Source organism: Chiloscyllium plagiosum, unplaced genomic scaffold, assembly GCF_037043375.1.
Source record: "Chiloscyllium plagiosum isolate Xiang-an unplaced genomic scaffold, Cpla_swu_hap1 HiC_scaffold_7, whole genome shotgun sequence".
Taxonomy (NCBI): Eukaryota; Metazoa; Chordata; class Chondrichthyes; order Orectolobiformes; family Hemiscylliidae; genus Chiloscyllium; species Chiloscyllium plagiosum.
The window spans coordinates 16,640,804-16,660,760 of record NW_028270145.1 but is presented as its reverse complement, the minus strand read 5'-3'; the positions used below and the strand labels follow the sequence as shown (position 1 = coordinate 16,660,760).

General features: G+C 41.8%; 1 protein-coding gene across 4 annotated transcripts in view; it reads left to right on the top strand.

The window, feature by feature from the left end:
- vps8 (VPS8 subunit of CORVET complex) overlaps window positions 1–19,957 on the top strand; it is a 570,470-nt gene that overhangs the window by 76,362 nt on the left and 474,151 nt on the right. For all 4 annotated transcript variants that reach the window (XR_015757598.1, XM_043693080.2, XM_043693078.2 and 1 more), the window contains one exon: window positions 16,130–16,220. Coding sequence is in view for 3 of the 4 variants with exons in the window: in XM_043693080.2 (XP_043549015.2) it covers window positions 16,130–16,220 (91 nt within the window). In the remaining variant the exon portion in view is untranslated. The remainder of the gene's footprint in view (window positions 1–16,129; window positions 16,221–19,957) is intronic.

The following is a 19,957-nucleotide window of genomic DNA, read 5'->3' as shown; positions in this document are numbered from 1 at the left end:
TAGTGAAACCAGACAGACCACCCAGTGTCAACAAGACACAAAAAATGACAATGGTCATCACTGTCACTTTGATCCTGCAAAGTCCTCTTGTATCTGGTGTCTTGTGCCAAAATTGGGAGAGTTGTCCTACAGACTATTTGAGCAACAGATTTACATAGTCTTTCTCGTGAATCATACAGACAATATCTCAGACACAACCATTAACATTGCAATATAAAGACAAATGTAGTAACTGTAGTAAGTGCAAATTCAATGGGTTGAATGGCCGAATTCTGCTGTAGATCTTCTGATCTTATGAAGAAATGTTTAGTTATGTCAGTTCTAATTAGTTTACCCCATGTCCAAAGATTGTGTCCTGGCTCTAGACTCCCTAACAAAGGTAAAAATCCATCCTGCATCTAGTCTGAGGAGCCCGGTTAAAATTTTCCACATATCAATCAGATCCTCTCTCATCCTTCTCAGCACTGATGTATACAGAATCGGTCAAAGTAATCCCTCCTCACAGAACAGTCCTGCCATGTGCTTCTGAGAAAGGGTCACCTGACCTGAAACGTTAACTTTCATTTCTCTTCCCAGAGGCTGCCAGACTTGCTCAGTTGTTTTATAATGTGATGCGAATGTAGTACAGAGATGACAACAGGTCATTTGGCCCATTGAGTGTTCCCCACCATTCAGTACAATCATGGCTGATCATTCACTTTAATGTCATTTCCCAAACTATCTGGACCTATACTACTGCAGACCCGAAACATTAACTCTGATTTTTCTTCACAGAAGCTGCCAGACCTGCTGAGCTTTTCCAGCAATTTCTAATTTTGTTTCTGATTTACAGCATCTGCTGTTCTTTTGGTTTTTATCAAGAGGTAGATATGTTTTTAGATTATAAGGGCATTGGGGGTATGGGGAGAAAGCAAAAATATGGCATTGGAAGAGAAGATTAACCATGACCATAATAGCAGGGCATACTCGTAGGTGGAATGACTAGCTCCTGCTACTAGTTTCTATGTTTCTCTGGCCAGCTACAGGACAAGCTCTGGAGTAGGTGGTGAGGGAACCAACTTCTTGTTGCTCTTACTATCAGTTGTAGCAGATGCACCTGTTCATGACAGTTTCAGTATAAATGACTACTGCACAGTCCTTCTGAAGACTAATTCTTATCTCACATTGATGATACCTCCATTATGCTGTATGTATTATTACTCAGCCGGTTATGATTAATTGGAATTCTCTACTCCAGAGAGCTGTGGAATCTCCAACTGAGTAGGTTTAAAGTTAAAATCAACAGTTTTTTTAAGTAACAATGATGTAAAGGAATATGGGGATAGTATAGAAAGAGACATTAAAGTGGATGATCAGCCACAATTGTATTGGATGGTGGGGCACACTCAATGGGCTGAATGGCCTATTGTTGTCTCTGTATTACATTACAAAATCATGTTTCTTTCTGAAAATCTATCCTAAGTTATTATTAGGAGTCTATCCATATCTGACACGGTAGCAATATTCAAACAATTCAAATGATGTGGAGGTGCTGGTGTTGGACTGAGGCTGACAAAGTCAGAAGTTACAAGAGCCATGGGGTGCAGGTCCATGGCACAGAGTCTGTCCTTGTTGCTCTGAAGGGAAGGGGAGAGAGGAGCAGAGCATTAGTCACTGGGGACTCCATTGTTAGGGGGACAGATAGGAGGTTCTGTGGGAATGAGAGAGACTCAGGATTGGTGTATTGCCTCCCAGGTGCCAGGGTTTCTGATGTCTCGGATGATGTTTTCAGAATTGAGGGGGAGGGGGAGCAGCCCCAAGTCGTAGTCCACAGAGGCACCAATGACATAGGTAGGAAAAGGGATGGGGATTAAGGCAGAAGTTCAGGGAGCTAGGGTGGAAGCTTGGAGCTAGAACAAAGAGTAGTTACCTCTGGATTGTTACCCGTGCGCATGCTAGCAAAGCGAGGAATAGGGAGAGTGAGGAGTTGAACACGTGGCTACAGGATTTTGCAGGACGGAGGGTTTCGGATACCTGGATAATTGGGGATCATTGTGGGGTAGGTGTGACCTCTGCAAACAGGATGGTCTACACCTGAACCAGAGGGGTACCAATATCCTGGGGAGGGGTATTTGCTAATGCTCTTTGGGAGGGTTTTAACTAATTCAGCAGGGGATGGGAATTTAAATTGTAGTTCCAGTGTCCAGGAGGTTGAGAGTAGTGAGGTCAGAAATATTGTTTCAAGGTCTCATCCGTTCACTGGCAAGCAGAAAGGTGGTTTGAAGTGTGTCTACATCAATGCCAAGAGCATCTGGAATAAGGTGGGTGAACTTGCAGCTTGGGTTGATACCTGGGACTTCAACATTGTGGCCATTTCGGAGACATGGATAGAGCAGGGACAGCAATGGTTGTTGCAGGTTCTGAGATTTAGATTTTTCAGTAAGAACAGGGAAGATGGTAAAAGGGGGAGTTGTGGCATTGTTAGTCAAGGACAATATTATGGTAGCAGAAAGGACGTTTGAAGACTCGTCTACTGAGGTAGTATGAGCTGAGATTAGAAACAGGAAAGGAGAGGTCACCCTCTTGGGAGTTTTCTATAGGCCTCCAAATAGTTCCGGAGATGTGGAGGAAAGGATTGAAGATGATTCTGGATAGGTGCAAGAGTAACAGGATAGTTGTTATGGGGGACTTCAACTTTCTAAATATTGACTAGAAATACTCTAGTTCATATATTTTAGATGGGTCAGTTTTTGTCCAGTGTGTGCAGGACAGCTTCCTGACACAATATGTAGACAGGCCAACAAGGGGCAAGGCCACATTGGATTTGGTACTGGGTAATGAACCTGGCCAGGTGTTAGATTTGGAGGTCAGTGAGCCGTTTGGTGATAGTGACCACAATTCAGTTATGTTTACTTTAATGGTGGAAAAGGAATGGTATACACCACAGGACAAGAATTATTCTGGGGGAATGGCAATTATGATGTGATGCAATTAGGCAAGATTTAGGATGCATAGAATAAGCAAGGAAACTGCAGGGGATGGGCACAATTGAAATGTGGAGCTTATTCAAGGAACTACTACTGCGTATACTTGATAAGTATATACCTGTCAGGCAGGGAGGAAGTGGTCGAGTGAGGGAGCCATGGTTTACTAAAGAAGTTGAATCTCTTGTCAAGATGAAGAAGAATGCTTATGTTAGGATGAGACGTGAAGGCTCAATTAGGGTGCTTGAGAGTTACAAGTTAGCCAAGAAAGACCTAAAGAGAGAACTAAGAAGAGCCAGAATGGGACAAGAGAAGTCGTTGACAGATAGGATCAAGAAAATCCCTAAAACTTTCTATGGTATATCAGGAATAAAAGAATGACGAGATTAAGATTAGAGCCAATCAAGAGCAGTAGTGGAAAGTTGTGCGTGGAGTCTGAGGAGATAGGAGAAGCAGCAAATGAATATTTTTCATCGATATTCAAACTGGAAAAAGACAATGTTGTTTCGGAGAATAGTGACTAGACTAGGTGGGATTGAGATTCATAAGGAGGAGGTGTTGGCAATTCTGATAAATGTGAAAATAGGTAAGTACCCTTGGCTGGATGGATTTGTCCTAGGATTCTCTGGGAAGCCAGGGAGGAGATTGCAGAGCCTTTGGCTTTGTCTTTATTTTGTCATTGTCTACAGGAATAGTGCCAAAGACTGGAGGTTAGCAAATGTTGTCCCCTTGTTCAAGAAGGGGAATAGACACAACCTTGGTAATTATAGACCAGTGAGCCTTACTTCAGTTGTGGGTAAAGTGTTGGAAAATATTATAAGAGATGGAATTTATAATCATCTAGGAAGGAATCAGTAGATTAGAGATCGTTGACATGATTTTGTGAAGGGTAGGTTGTGCCTCACAAACCGTATTGAGAACTTTGAGAAGGTGACCAAACAGGTGGATGAGGGTATCGCGGTTGATGTGGTATATATGGATTTCAGTAAGATGTTTGAGAAGGTTACCCATGCTGGGCTATTGCAGAAAATACAGAGGCATGGGATTGAGGGTGATTTAGCCATTTGGATCAGACATTGGCTAACTGAAAGAAGATGGAGAGTGGTGGTTAATGGGAAATGTTTATCCTGGAGTTCCGTTACTAGTGGTGTACCACAAGGATCTGTTTTTGGTCCACTGCTGTTTGTCATTTTTATAAATGACCTGGATGAAGGCGTTGAAAGATGGGTTAGTAAATTTGTGGATGCCACTAAAGTCGGTAGAGTTGTGGACAGTGCGGAAGCTTGTTGTAGATTACAGAGGGACATAGGTAAGCTGCCGAGCTGGGCTGAGAGGTGGCAAATGAAGTTTAATGCAGAAAAGCATGAGGTGATTCACTTTGGAAGGCACAACAGGAATAAAGATTATGGGCTAATGGTAAGATTCTTGGCAGTGTAGATGAATAGAGAGATCTCAGTGTCCATGTACATAGATCCCTAAAAGTTGCCACCAAGGTTGACAGGGTTGTTAAGAAAGCATATGGTGTGTTAGCTTTTATTGGTAGAGTTTGAACCACGAGATCATGTTGCAGCTGTACAAAACTTTGGTGCAGCTGCGCTTGGAGTATTGCATACAGTTCTGGTCACTGCATTATAGGAGGGATGTGGAATCTTTGGAAAGGGTTCAGAGACAATTTACTAGGATGTTGCCTGATATGGAGGGAAGATCTTATGAGGAAAGGCTGAAGGAATTGAGGCTGTTTTCATTAGAGAAAAAGAGGTTGAGAGGTGACTTAATTGAGACATATAATCCTGGATGTAGGTTTGCTTGTTGAGCTGCTAGGTTTGTTTTCAGATGTTTACCACCTCCTGAGAAAAAGAACAGGGAATGACATCACCGTATGAAATGATGTCATCACAGGAGATGACATCACCGACCCTAGGAAACTCAAATCTATAAATAGAAAGTGGCCTACACCACCAGTGCTTCATTCAGAGGCTCACTGAAGATGTTGCCTAAACGTCTGAAAACAAACCTTCCAGCTGAGTGAGCAAACCTACATCCAGAACCTCACCTGAGCTCCAAATCTTCTCAAAACTCACTAATATAAGATAATCAGAGGATTAGATAGTGTGGACAGTGAGAGCCTTTTTCCTCAGATGGTGATGGCTACCAGAAGGGGATATAGCTTGAAATTGAGGGGTGATAGATATAAGACAGATGTCAGAGGTATTTTCTTTGCTCAGAGAGTAGTAGGGGCGTGGAACGCCCTGCCTGCAACAGTAGTAGACTCACCAACTTGAAGGGCATGTAACTGGTCATTGGATAAATATATGGATGATAATGGAGTAATGCAGGATAGATAGGTTTCACACTGGTTCCACTAGTCGGCGCAACATCGAGTGCCGAAGGGCCTATACTGTGCTGTCATGTTCTATGTTCTAAGATACTAGACTATAGTCCAACAGGTTTTCTCACCTGATAAAGGAGCAGTGCTCTGAAAGCTTGTAATTTCAAGTAAACATGTTGGACTATAACCTGGTGTTGTGTGGCTTCAAGCTATTTAAAGTCAAGCTCTGACTTGGGAATCTCCAAGCAGGATTTTTGTTATCTTGTCTATCATCTCTTAAACTGTATCATGTATTCCTCTATAGAATATCCATCCTGCTTCCTTAATTATTAAAGACTAACTGTGCCTTATGTATTTAATAGGTCATTTTTTTGAAGTTCTGTACAAAAATTTTAATAGAACTGCTAAACTTTCCTCAGTGTCAAATTGTTGAGCCTCTCACTTTGAAAACGTATTCTACCTAATGCTTACTAACATATCAACAAAGTGCAGCAGTAGAACCTTCAGCACCTTTAAGCCTGGTCTGCCACTCAGTAAGGTTGTGGCTGACCTGATTGTCACACAAATTTCCATTCCCACTTACCCCTGAGAACATTTTGCCCCTTTGCTTAATGAGAATATCCTTGGCTTTAAAAAATATTTTAAACAACTTTGCTTCTACCACATTTTCCAGAAAGAGTATTCCGAGGACACAAACCTCTGAGAAAAAGAAATCGTGTCTCTTTTGTAAATGGTTGACCCCTGGCTTTTAAACAATGATTGTAAAAAATACACCCAAATACTCCAGTCTGGTAAACCTTCTGTGAAATGGTTACAACCTATTTACATTATTAAAGAAGGTGACCAGTACTGTACACATAACCAAGATGCAGACTCATAATAACTGAAGTATAACTTCTCTACTTACGTATTCAATTACTTTCATGAAAAAGATAACATTACATTAGTTGTCCTAAATTATTGATGTACCTGCGTCAGTGATGTTTTGTGATTCATGCATTGCAATCTCACACCGTGTAGATCATGTTCTTTCTCATTCTTCCTGCCCAAAATGGATGCTTTCACATTTTTCCCACATTGTCTTCCACAATTCTCCATTTCACATATCTTTAATCATGCACATAATCTTTGCTTCCCACTGCAGCCTTCAGCTGTCCTCTGTTACTTTCTTATCCATGTCATCAACAAATTATTCAACCGTATCTACTGCCCCTTCATTCATTATTTATACAAGGGCGCCATGGTGGCTCAGTGGTTAGCACTGTTGTCTCGCAGTGCCAGGGACCCAGGTTCAATTCCAGCCTTGGGTGACTGTCTGCGTAGAGTTTGCACATTCCCCCCATGTTTGCGTGGGTTTCCTCTGGGTGCTGCAGTTTCCTCCCACACTCAAGATGTGCAGGTCAGGTGAATTGGCCATGCTAAATTGCCCATAGTGATAGGTGCATGAGTAGGGGAATGGGTCTGGGTGGGTTGCTCTTCGGAGAGTCGGTGTGGACTTGTTGGGCCAAAGGGCCTGTTTCTGTACTGTAGGTAATCTAAATCTAAATAAATTGTGAACAGTTGAGACCCCAGCAATGATTCCTTTGACACACCACTCTTGCCAATATGAAAGACCCATTTATGCCTAATCTCTGCTCTTTGTTAGCTCTACAATCTTTTACATATATCAACATGCTACCCCTTACACTACGAGCTTTTATTTTCCACAATAACATTTGATGTGGAGTGTGTTTTTCGGACTGGAGTCCTGTGACCAGTGGTGTTCCAAAAAGTTCACTGCTTGGTCCACTTTTGTTTGGTAAGGCATGGTAAGTTTGTTTGCAGATTGCACCAAGATTGTTGGTGTAACAGGACTTATACAAAGAGAGCTTGACTTGGATAAATGCAAGGTATTTGTAAAACAAACAAAAGCAGGACTTTGCAAATAAAAGTAGGGCCTTGGGTAGTGTTATGGAACAGAGAGACTAAGGGTGTTCAGGTACATAATTCTTTGAAGCTTGCATCACAGGTGGCCAGAGTGGTTAAGAAGGCATTTAGCACACTTGTCTTCATTGCTCATACCTTTGTGTATCAGAGTTGGGATGTTATGTGGAGGATGTATAGGAAGCTGGTGAGGCCTTTTCAGGAGTCCTGTGTCAAGTTTCTGCTCTCCCTGTTATAGGAAGGGTATTATTAAGCTGGAGAGGGTTTGAAGAGTTTTACCAGGATGTTGCTGGGTATGGAGGGTTTGAGTTATGAGGAGAAAGGCTGGAATGTTTTTCACTGGAGCGTAGAAGGTTGAGAGGTGACCTTACTAAAATTAGGAGGGGTATAGCTAAGGTGTCTTTTCCCTAGGGTAGGGGATATTGAAACTAAGGGGCTTATTTTTAAGGTGGGAGGAGAAAGATTTAAAAACAACATGGGGGGCAATATTTTTTTGCACAGAGTGGTTCGTGTGTGGAATGAACATCCAGGGGAGGTGGTGGTTGTGGGTATGGTTGCAATGTTTAAAAGACCTTTGGATAAGTACATTAATAAGGAATGTTTGGAGGTATATGGGCCAAGAGCAGGAGCAGGTGGGACTTGTTTTGTTTGGTTTTATAGTTCGCATGGACTGGTTGGACCGAAGGGCTGTATGACTGTGACTCATTACATGCCTTCCAGAAATCTAATTACAGTTCATCCACACCATGTGTAACCTCATCAAAGAATACCAGTAGCTTGTTCACCATTATTTTCTTTTCACAATGCCATGTTGACTCTGCTGATTATGTTGAACATATCTATATGCCCTGTTATAACTTCAATAACTTTTAACATCTCCAGTTTTAAGTGACCGGTAGTTTCCTGCTTTTTGTCTCTCTTTTTTGGTATAAAAGAGTACATTTGCAATTTTCCAATCTAATGAGGTCTTCTCCAAATATCGCATCTAATAAAAAGCAAATGTCTCAAACTTGCCTTTTCCTTTGTTAAAAAGACAATAGGTCCACAGATCCACTTGATTTTTCCATTATCTTGAGTTTCAGCTTAACCGAACATCAGTGTGAAGTTATATCTTGACACTTTACCTTTACTTTCAACCATTGTTCAAACTCTAATAACAGTCTTGTGTCTGAAAAGAACTGTTAGTTTCCTATGTATACCTTTATGCATTCGTTCTCTGATACAAATGTCAATTCAGATCCAAACAAGTTAGTGCAGCAGACACCAAAGTCTTGTATCTCCTTCCACACATCAATCCTACTTGTTCACCATTTATATTTATCCTGTCAATTGATTAACCAATTAATCCCAAATAGTTGCTTAACTATTTGTTATAGTAACAATGTGGGATCCTGGGTTTTATTAGTACAAAAACCGGGAAGTTATGCTGAACCTATATAAAACAATAGTTTGATCCCAACTAGAGTATTATGTCCAATCCTGGGGACTACTCTTTTACTCAACTTTTGGAGAGTGTACAGAATAGAAATTCTGGGATTAGTCCTAAAAAACAGAATTTACAGTGTGTGGACACACAAAAGAAACTGGGGTTCTCAGAATAAAGGAGGCTAGAAGTAGACTTGATGAAGTATCCAATATGGTGAAAGGCCAAGATGGAGTAATTGAAGAGAAACTGTTTCAAATAGTTTCATAGAGGTATACAGCACTGAAGCAGACCCTTCAGTTCAACTCATCCAAAGCAACCAGATATCCCATCCTAGTCTAGTCCCACTTGCCCAGCACCCAGCCCATATCCTTCCAAACCATTCCTATTCATATACCCATCCAGATGCTTTTTAAATGCTGCAATTGTATCAGCCTCCACCACTTCCTGTGGCAGCTTATTCCATACACGCAACATCTTCTGTATGAAAAGGTTGCTCCTTAAATCTCATTTAAATCTTGCCCCTCACACTCTAAACCTATGCCCTCTAATTCTAGACTCTCCCACTTCAGGGAAAAGAGGTCTATTTAACCTCATGATTTTATAAACCTCTATAAGGTCAGCCCTCAGTTTCTGATGTTCCAGGGTAAACTGCCCAAGCCTATTCAGCCTCTCGCGTAGCTGAAGTCCTCCAAACCTGGCAACATCCTTGTAAATCTTTTCTAAACTATTTCAAGTTTCATAACATCCTTCCAATAGGAAGGAGACCAGAATTGGACACAATATTCCAAAAGTGGCCTAACCAATGTCCTGTACAGCTGCAACATGACCTCCCAATTCCTATACTCAATGCTCTGTCCAATAAAGGAAAGCATGCCAAATGACTATCCTATCTGCCAATGACTCCACTTTCAAGGAACTATGAACCTGCACTACAAGATCTCTTTGTTTAGCAGCACTCCCTAGGACATTACGATTAAGTGTATAAGTCCTGCTCTGGTTTGCCTTTCCAAAATGCAGCACGTCACATTTATTTAAATGAAAGTCCATCTGCCACTCCTCAGCTCATTTGCCCAGCTGATCAAGATCTTTTTGTGCTCTGAAGTAACCTTCTTTGCTGTCCATGACACCTCCGATTTTGGTGTCATCTGCAAACTTATTAACTATACCTTGTTAAAAATCACACAACAACAGGTTATAGTCCAAGAGGTTTATTTGGAAGCACTAGCTTTTGGAGCACTGCTCCTTCATCAGGAGCAACATTCCAAAAGCTAGTGCTTCTAAATAAACCTGTTGGACTATAACCTGATGTTGTGTGATTTTTAACTTTGTACACCCCAGTCCAACACCGGCACCTCCACATCATAACTATACCTCCTATGTTCACATTCCAAATCATTTACAGAGGAACCTCGATTATCCAAACAAGATGGGTGGACACTACAATGTTCAAATGATTGATTATTCGGTTAGTTGATTCAATGCCTTTCCTCTGGGGCTCGGAGTTTTCTGTTAAATCTGCTCCCCTTTCAGGGGACTAGGCGTGTGAGCCCCCCACTCAAACCTGTCCAACACCAACCAGCGACTGCCCTCACCTGTGCCCCCATCCCCGTCCAACACCACCCCCCCCCCCTTCCCCATCCAGCCCCATGCGCCCCTCTGTCCGTCCCCACCCCCCCTCTCCAGAGCAGCTGGACTGGACCAACAACAAGACTCCTGCTGCTGCGTTTTTGGGGGTGAGTCTCCAAGTAGCGCACACACACAGATACAGGCACAAACAAACTTTTACTGCAATCTTTTGACAGGCTCCACCTCTGCGATGTGTAGGATAAAGTTGGAGAGATTATCTGGGAAAGGGAGGTTTAGGGTACATGCCTGTGTAGAACTGCAGAGAAAGTGTGGGGGGAGAGAGAGGGGGCAAGAGGTCAGTCATTTGGAGACGTCACCTGGGCTCCGATCGATGTCCAGGACTGTTCTTGGCAGCATTTCAGTAAGTCGAGTTCATTTTTAATCATTGTAAACAAAAGGCATAATCAGTGTTGGAAACACCTCTTTGATGTAATGTTTCTACCATGACCTTGAGATCTTCGGATAATCCGATATTTGGATAATTGATATTCGGATAATCGAAGTTCCACTGTATATAAATGATGAAAAGCAGTGGACCCAGAACCAATCCTTGTGGCACACCACTGGTCACAGCCCTCCATTCTGAAAAGCAGTCCTCCATCAACATACTGTCTCTTCTACCTTCGAGCCGGTCAGTTCTGTATTGAAATGTCTAGTTCTCCCTTTATTCCATGTGATCTAACTTTGCTAACCAGTCTACCATGCAGAACCTTGTCGATCGCCTTATTGAAGTCCATATAGATCACACCCACCGCTCTGCCCTCATCAATCCTCTTTGTCACTTCGTGAGACATGATTTCCCACGCACAAAGCTATCCTGACTATCCCTAATCAGACCTTTCCTGTCCAAATGCATGTCATTCCTGTTCCTCAGGATTCCCTCCAACAACCTGCCCACCACTGATGTCAGGCACACTGGTCTGTAGTTTCCTGGCTTTTCGTTACCCCCTTTCTTAAATATGGGCACCATGTTAGCCAGTCTCCAGTCTGCTGGCACCTCACCTGTGATTATCAATAATACAAACATCTCAGCAAGGGGCCCAGCTTCCCACGGAGTTCTAGGGTACACATGATCAGGTCCTGGGGATTTATCCTTCTTTTTATCTATTTAAAGACGTCCAGCACCACCACCTCTATATTATGGACAGTTTTCAAGATGTCACCATTTATTTTTCCACATTCTATACCTTTCATGTCGTTTTCCACAGTAAACACTGATACAAAATACTCGTTTAGTATTTCCTCCATCTCCTGCAGCTCCACACAAAAGCCGCCTTGCTGATCTTTGACGGGCCCTATTCTGTCACTAGTTATCCTTTTGTCCTTAATGTATTTGTAAAAACCCTTTGGATTCTCCTTAACCCTGTTTGCTAAAGCTACCTCATGTCCTCTTTTTGCCTTCCTGATTTCCTTCTTAAGTATCCTCCTACTAACTTTATAATCTAAGGATTCAGTCAATCTCTGCTGTTTATACAGGACCTATGCTTCATCTTTGTTCTTAACCGAAACCTCAATTTCTCTCGTTATCCAGCATTTTCTACACCTACCAGGCATTTTCCCCTCCCCACCACTCTCTGCAAGGACTGTTCCCTTTGCCAGTCTTTAGTTTGCGCCTCTGCCCGCCAACCCCCCGAACCTCCAGGTACCTTCCCCTGCAACCGGAAGAGATGCAAAGCCTACTGGCACATCACCCCCCCCTCCCCTCACCTCCATCCAAGGCCCCAAACAGTCCTTCCAGGTGAGACAGAGGATCACCTGACTCTCTTCCAACCAGGTTTACTGCATCAAACAGACTAAACAGCACGTTTTACCGAGCATTGCAGCCTGGCCCCTAAAGGCTGACTAGACCTTCCAATTTCAAATAACCTCCCTTCCCATCCCCCAACTCCCTTCCCATCCCCTCCCCCTCCCTGCCCAGCCCCCCTCCCTTCCACTCTCCCTCCCACCAACCGGATTCATTCCTCCTGTCGACCAAACAGGTTGTACCCTCTACCTGTCTTCACCGAGCCCCATTTCACCACCCTGCCCCCCCCACCCCTTTTAGGTGCAGCTCCCTCTACACCCACCCCCAACCCTGAAGAAGGGTTACACCCAAAACATTGACTTCTCCACCTCCTGATGCTGCCTGGCTTGCTGTGAGCTTCCAGCCTCCTTGTCTACCTTGTCTTTCATCCTAACAGGAAAATACTGTCTCTGGAGTGTTGTTATTTTGTTTTTGAAGGCTTCCCTTTTCCAGCTTCCCTTTATCTGTCCCCAATCAACTTAGTTGAATGGTCAATAATAGGGAATTTAAGATGATTCATGAAATATCCAGAGGGTACATGAAGAAAAACATTTCTACATAGCAAGTAGTTAGTTCTTTGTTTTGTTATGGTTATGAATGGGAATGCATTGTCTGATAGGCTGGTGAATACAGATTGAATAGTAACCTTCAAAAGGAAATTGAATAAATACTTGAAGAAGAAAAGTATTTATAGAGATATTGGAAAGAGTGAGACTCACTGGGTCAGTCCCAAAAAGAGTCAGTACAGTCTTGATTGGCTGAATGTCTCTTCTGCACTATGTCATCCTATGATTTTTGACCTTTGTTGTTGGAATCTCCACTGACATGATTATTACAATTTCATTTTCTGGATGGTTCTTTTAGCAAAGACTATGTTAGCATGCCTACAACAAATGTCCACCTCACCAGTAAGTTCTTTGGACTTGTTCAGTCTCCCTTTATAAGCAAACAAAAAGAAATTCCCTGTTTTCCAATAATGTTCCGTATAAAATTTAGTTTTTGCATGTGTTTTTTCATGTGCTTGGTCACACCTTATTTCTAAGAACAAGCCCTTGTATGACTGCACAACCATGCAGCAGGGTTGTTAACCAGTCCTTTGACAATATTCCCTTATTTAAAATGAATGCTCATGCACCTGTTATAGTGCATCTGCTGTCTCATTCATAACTTCGAAAATGGGTGTAAACAGTTCACTCTGAGATCAGGATTTTGATTCTAAGTATTGTTTATAGAACGTAGAACATTACAGTGCAGTACAGGCCCTGCGGCCCTCAATGTTGAGCGGACCTGTGGAACCAATCTGAAGGCAATCTATCCTACACTATTCCATTTTCATCAATATGTTTATCCAATGACCATTTAAGTGCCCTTCAAGTTGGTGAGCCTACTACAGTTGCAGGCAGTGCATTCCACACCCCTACTACACTTCGAGTAAAGAAACTACCTCTGACATCTGTCCTATAGCTATCACCCCCTCAATTTAAAGCTATGTCCCCTTGTGCTAGCCATCGGCCATCCAAGGAAAAAGGCTCTCACTGTCAACCCGATCTATCCCTCTGATTATCTTATGTCTCAACTAATTCGCCTCTCTAACAAAAACAGCCTCAATTCCCTTAGCCTTTCCTTACAAGACCTTCCCTTCGTACCAGGCAACATCCTAATAAATCTCCTCTGAACCCTTTCCAAAGCTTCCACATCCTTTCTATAATGCAGTGACCAGAAGAGTACGCAAGTGTGGCCGCGCCAGAGTTTTACATGATGAACAACCTCTCCCTTGTGATTGAATATCTTCTTGTCTACTTTGGTCATGTCTAATGTCATACCTGCTTATTAATCCCTGATAGATAATGAGGCAAACTATTTAATACTTTTGTTAACTCACTGTCATTACTGGAGAGTTTGTCATGTGTGCCTATCATGTTATATGTATGTGAAATATACTACATTTAAATGATATTTGATCTAATTTTGTAGCTCGTCATTGTTTTCCCTGCTCTTATCTTCTCCTTTGTTCTCTGTGTACACCTTTTTCTCTAATTTTTCCCTTAATTTATTCATATCATTATTGGCTAGTTTGTCCTTAATCACCATTTTGAATCCTTCTCACAGTTTTATGTCTACAAATTTTTTTCTGGTTAAATTTTCCTCGTTCTTTACTCATCCCATCTGCATTTTCTGGTTTTTCATCTGTTACTTTGGTGTTCTATTTTTCTCAATTACGGTGTTCAGTCTTATTTGGCTGTGATTTCTATTCCCTAGTTATTCCCCCCCCCCCCCCCCCCCGTTTTAAAAAATTCTCAAGGTCAGGTTCGTAGGAGAGTAGTCTGACACAGAACAAACGACCAAGAGGCGAGTCTGCTAGAATATGAGCATTTTATTCCCCGCAGCGTCGCCACAACCAGGTCTCATACTTACAACGGGTCTGGCTTATACTCACTCTACATGTTACCGGAACTGGGAGCCGTCAGTTCTCGTAGAGCGGTTGCCAACAACCCACGCTCGGCGGTTAAACGTAACCCCGGAGCAGACTCCCCGAACTGGAGACTTTTCCAGCTGATATACTCTTTTCCAGATATAAACATTCATGTGAACAGCAGAGCAAGGCTAAAAAACACATTCCATTCTGGCTACATACAGATAAGAAGATTCACACGGGGAGGTGTGTAATAAGATTCACACGGGACTAAGCAACACCTCCATTCCGGTTAGATTCACACATGTATTGGGACATAATTTTTAACCGTTTCACCACACCCCCCCCCCCATTCAAATTGCTAGTTTGTTCTGGTTTGTTTTCATTTGGGATCAAAAGATGATTGCTGCCGAGTAGTGCTTTTTACATACTGGATAAGGAAGGCACAACATACAATCATACACTTATATATAAATACTGTACTCCCTTTTCTCCTTTCTTTATCTCCTGCCAGTGTATTCAGAATAACTGATGCTCAATTTATTTGAACTCCAGAAATTTTCTGGTATATTTATTTCTCCATTTCTCCTCAACTATAGGGCTGATCTATAGATTTTGCCTATTAGAGTAATTCGACACAACAAAAACTGCAGCTGCTGGAATCCAAGGTAGACAAGCAGGAGGCTGGGAGAACACAGCAAACCAGGCAGCATCAGGAGGTGGAGAAGTGTTACACCTAAAGCCTTAACCTCTCCACCTCCCGATACTGCCTGGCGTGCTGTGTTCTTCCAGCTTCAGGCTTGTCTATATTAGAGTAATTCATCCCATCTTAATCTTGGTCTCTGAATTCAGAGTTTTAGGGCATTTTTCTTTGTCGAAAGTGATCCATACAAGTTTTTGGTGTAACTAATTCAGATAGTTATGTGTTTGTGTCTGTTATAAATATGCCAGCTGGAGCTAATTCTGATCATGCCGTTGTTTTGTTTTCTAAAAACTGTGAATTGATTTTTATTTTGCTTTGTTGCTTCTAGCACTAAATGCTTTTAACTTGCTGCTGAAAGACCAATGTGTTTTTTTTGGATGGGATACAAAAAGCATTGATTTATATTTTAGTAACATACTAGTGAATTGCTTCTTTACAGTGCTTTTGTCTTGAGTTTTATGTGGATTTTTTCCAATATTAAAGCAGCTTCATTTTTCTTAATTGCTGAAATGTAATTCTTTCAAAAGTTGATCAATTTACTTTGAGGAGAGAAATCAAAACTTTATTTAGCTTCAGTGATTTGAAGCATTAAATGCATTCTTTTCATATGTTTTGCTGGAACTGTGTTCATTTTTAAAAAGTTCTTTCCCTACAATGTATGATATTGTCCCATTTAACTGTTATAAAGCATAAAATTTGCCACCTAATTTTCTGAAATGTTAGCTAAATTTTCCATTGTCATTGTTTGAAGCTTAGACAAAGCTGCATGAAGTGTGTCATATTAGTATTTTGGCCCCATTCTGTATTGTGGAATCGGGTAACCACATCGGCCACGGCAGTTGAACTGTAGGTGACATGTGATTTGTCTGTCCATGCTGTAAGGAAGTACGTACTTCCTATAGACCTCACTCTTCGGTAGTGTGAACCTTGATGTATATTTTTCTCACAATGCTTTGTCTACAGAGGGTGGATTACTTGCTGAAGCAGGAGCGATTCATTGAGGCACTATCTCTGGCCTGGTCCTTTCACGAAGGAAAAGCAAAAGCAGTAGTTGGTGAGTGATGACCTTTCATGCTTTCAAAATGGATTGGACAATTCATTTGATGACTTTTAATATATTTTTCTCATTCAGCCTGCCGTGTCTGTTTGTCACTCTCAAACAGCTGTCTTGCTATGTCCTCCAGGCTCGCTTTTTGGAAGTAACCTGAGGATTCCACATTTTCGAGCGTCTGCTAATTCCTTTAAAAATTATTTATTGGATCAACTTTTGCCAACTTTTCGGGTGGGACATTCCAAATCTTAACAACTCTGAGTGGAAACGATTCTCACCTCTGTAAATGTATTGGCAATCATTTTAAATTGGCAATGTCTGGTGATTATCCTGTTGTAAAAATAGATCAAAGGAACAAACCACCTCTCTAAAAAAGCTGTCTGCTTACAGTGCATGCAAGTGCTAAATGGCTGTGTACTTTAGTGCCGTGTGCAAGTTTCCATCAGTAACAAACCCAGTTGACAGGACAAAGCCCGTCGTGATGAATTCTACAAAAGCTAAAGAGGGAATGAGATCAACTAAATTGAGAAGTTGTGGTTAATTGACAGTAAGCTCAGGTTTTAATAGCTCAAATATTGTCGAAGAATTTAGAGTTGAGGGGTGGAGAACTTCACAGTTCCAAATCGGTAAAGAAGATTGAGGTGGAGTAAAAACGTTGTTCTCCGTTAAAAAGGGATATGCTTTCCTTGTGAACTGGATGGACTGATTAAGTGCTTTCTGTGGTGTGTGTTCTGTGTGTCATAATGGGGATGATCTTGTAAGAATACTTTTGTACTTATGCACTTTATGCTGTGTATGATTGTGTAGTCTGTGCTGTCCATGTAGCACCCTCGGTCCTGGAGGAACACTGTCTTGTTTTTACTGTATCTGTTGTATATGGTAGCAATGACAAATAAAAAGCTACTCTACTCTCTACTGTATAGAGTTTAGGAGCAGGAAGGTTATGGTGGAACTGTATAAAATGTTGCTTAGACTACAGCTTGAGTATTGTGTGCAGCTCTGGAGTCCATGGTGGCTAGCACTGCTGCCTCACAGCGGCAGGGACCAGAGTTCAATTCCCGCCTCGGGCAACTGCCTGTGTGGAATTTGCATGTTCTCCCCGCGTCTGCGTGGGTTTCCACCGCGTGTTCTGGTTTTCTCCCACAGTCCAAAGATGTGCAGGTCTGGTGAATTAGCCACGCTAAATTGCCCATAGTATTAGGTGCATTAGTCAGGGGTGAATGTAGGGGAATGGGTCTGGGTGGGTTGCTCTTTGGGGGGTTGGTATGGAATTGTTTCCACACTATAGGGAATCTAATAATAAAAAAATCCTAATAATATTATTGGAGGGATGTGATTATACTGGAGAGTGTGCAGAGGAGATTTACCAGGGTATTGCTTGGGCTGGAGAGTTTTAGAGATTGGACAGATTGAGGGAGTTTTTCTAGGAGAAAGTGAGGACTGCAGATGCTGGAGATCAGAGTTGAGAGTGTGTTGCTGGAAAAGCACAGCAGGTCAGGCAGTATCTAAGGAGCTGGAGAATCGACATTTCGGGCAAAAGCCCGCAATGTCGATTCGCTTGTTTTTCTTGGAGCAGATGGGACTTGGAGGGGTGGTGGTGGTGAGGATGGTTGTTGTGATTGTGGTGTATAACATTGAGAGGCATAGACAAAATTGAAGGGAGTGATCAATCACCAGGGGGCATAGATTTCATGTGAGAGGCAGGAGGTTTAGGTGAGATGTGAGGAATGTTTATCTTCACTGAGGCTGGTGGGATTCTGAAACATGCTGCCTTTAAGGATGGTACAATAGAAACCTCATAACGTTTAAGAAGTATTCACATGTATACTTGCGATGTCAAGACATGCAAGAGTATGGGCCAAATGCAGAAAAATGGGATTAGAATAATGAGGTTGTTGTTTTTGTTTGGTGCAGACTTATTGGGCAGAAGGGCCTTTTTCTGTAATGTAAACCGCTATATCTCTGACTCTATATTTGTAACTTAAGACAAATATGAGGAAAAACCTCGTATGAGTGATGACCTCTGTAGTCTTTGATGCATCTCATCTATTGTGAGAAAGTTCCATGTCTTGTGAATGTCATGACAATGGTGTGTCATGAATACTTGTCTATTGTTTTCTGCCTCATTGGCTAAGTGTTGTTGATCTTGTGTTTTCCAATTTACTAACTTATTGTGCACTTGTTACTTCACCTACAATCATTTGACAGGAAGCCTCATTTCCTAAGACAGTTCTCCCAAATCCCATTGTAGCATATCAAATGTTTGAAGAAACTAATTAAAAGTTTCCCATCTTCCATGTTCATATCATGGAAGCTTCATCTCATCTTAAACTTTGTTGCCCATATTCTACTTCACACCAAGTCTCCCTAATTACTTTTACCAAAGGAGAAAACCAAGTTTCCTACTTTCCTATCACTTCATACCTATTTTTTCTGTCCTCATTAATTTATTTCAGACGTTAGTCCATCAATATCTCCACAGTAAATTTCTGGTTGTGTTTCTATTCCTTCATGATCTCATTTCCCCTGTTTTTGTGACTTCTTTCACACTTTGGTCCATTCACTAACATCTCCCCTTTTCATTCTTTATCCCAGTCCTGGAGCTGTTTGTTTTCTTATTCTGGCATTAGCATCATGTGCGTGCAAACCATTCTTTCAGTTGTTTAGGCCCGAAATGTTGAAATTCTCTTCTTGAAACTTTTCCACCACCTTTCCTTAAAACTATTTAATTAGTGAACATTTGTTCATAATTCCTAATAGCCATTTTAGTTCAACATGAATTCCTTGGGACTTTTTCCAAATTGGGGAATCCAGTTTGAAAGGGTGGTGAATAATTTGATTCGGATGATTTCTGAATTGGTTTATTTATTACCCTAGACCATGTTGTGTTACGAAATAGACTGTGATGAATAAAAAATTTTATTTGAGTACATTAATTCAGACGAATAAACCAAACAAAGTCTTTAAAATTTGTTATAATAAAGCTTACAAGCAAATTACCATGTTGAAGAATACTGCTCTGCGGTGCTGCATTTTGGGAAAGTAAACCTTAGCAGGACTTACACACTTAATGGTAAGGTCCTAGGGAGTGTTGCTGAACAAAGAGACCTTGGAGTGCAGGTTCATAGCTCCTTGAAAGTGGAGTCACAGATAGATAGGATAGTGAAGAAGGTGTTTGGTATGCTCTCCTTTATTGGTCAGAGTGTTGAGTACAGGAGTTGGGAGGTCATATTGTGGCTGTACAGGACATTGGGTAATGTGGGCATAGGTTTAGTGTGAGAGGGGAAAGATGTAAAAGAGAGGTAAGGGGCAATTTTTTCATGCTGAGGTTGGTACATTTGTGGAATGGGCTGCCAGAGGAAGTGCTAGAGACTGGTACAATTGCAACATTTAAAAGGCATCTGGATGGATATATGAAAAGGAAGGACTTGGAGTGATATGGGCCAGGTGGGACTTGATTGGGTTGGGATATCTGGTTGGCATGAATGAGTTGGACTGAAGGGTCTATTTCCGTGCTTGTACATCTCTATGATTCTATGAATGATTAGAGACAAAAAAAACTGCAGATGCTGGAATCTAGACAAGCAGGAGGCTGGAAGAACACAGCAAGCCAGGCAGCAACGGATGTGGAGAAGTCAACGTTTTGGGTGTAACCCTTCTTCAGGAATAGGGGTGGGTGTGGGTGGAGAGAGGGCTGCCACATAAATGGGGGGTTGGGGCAGGGTGGTGAGGTGGGGATA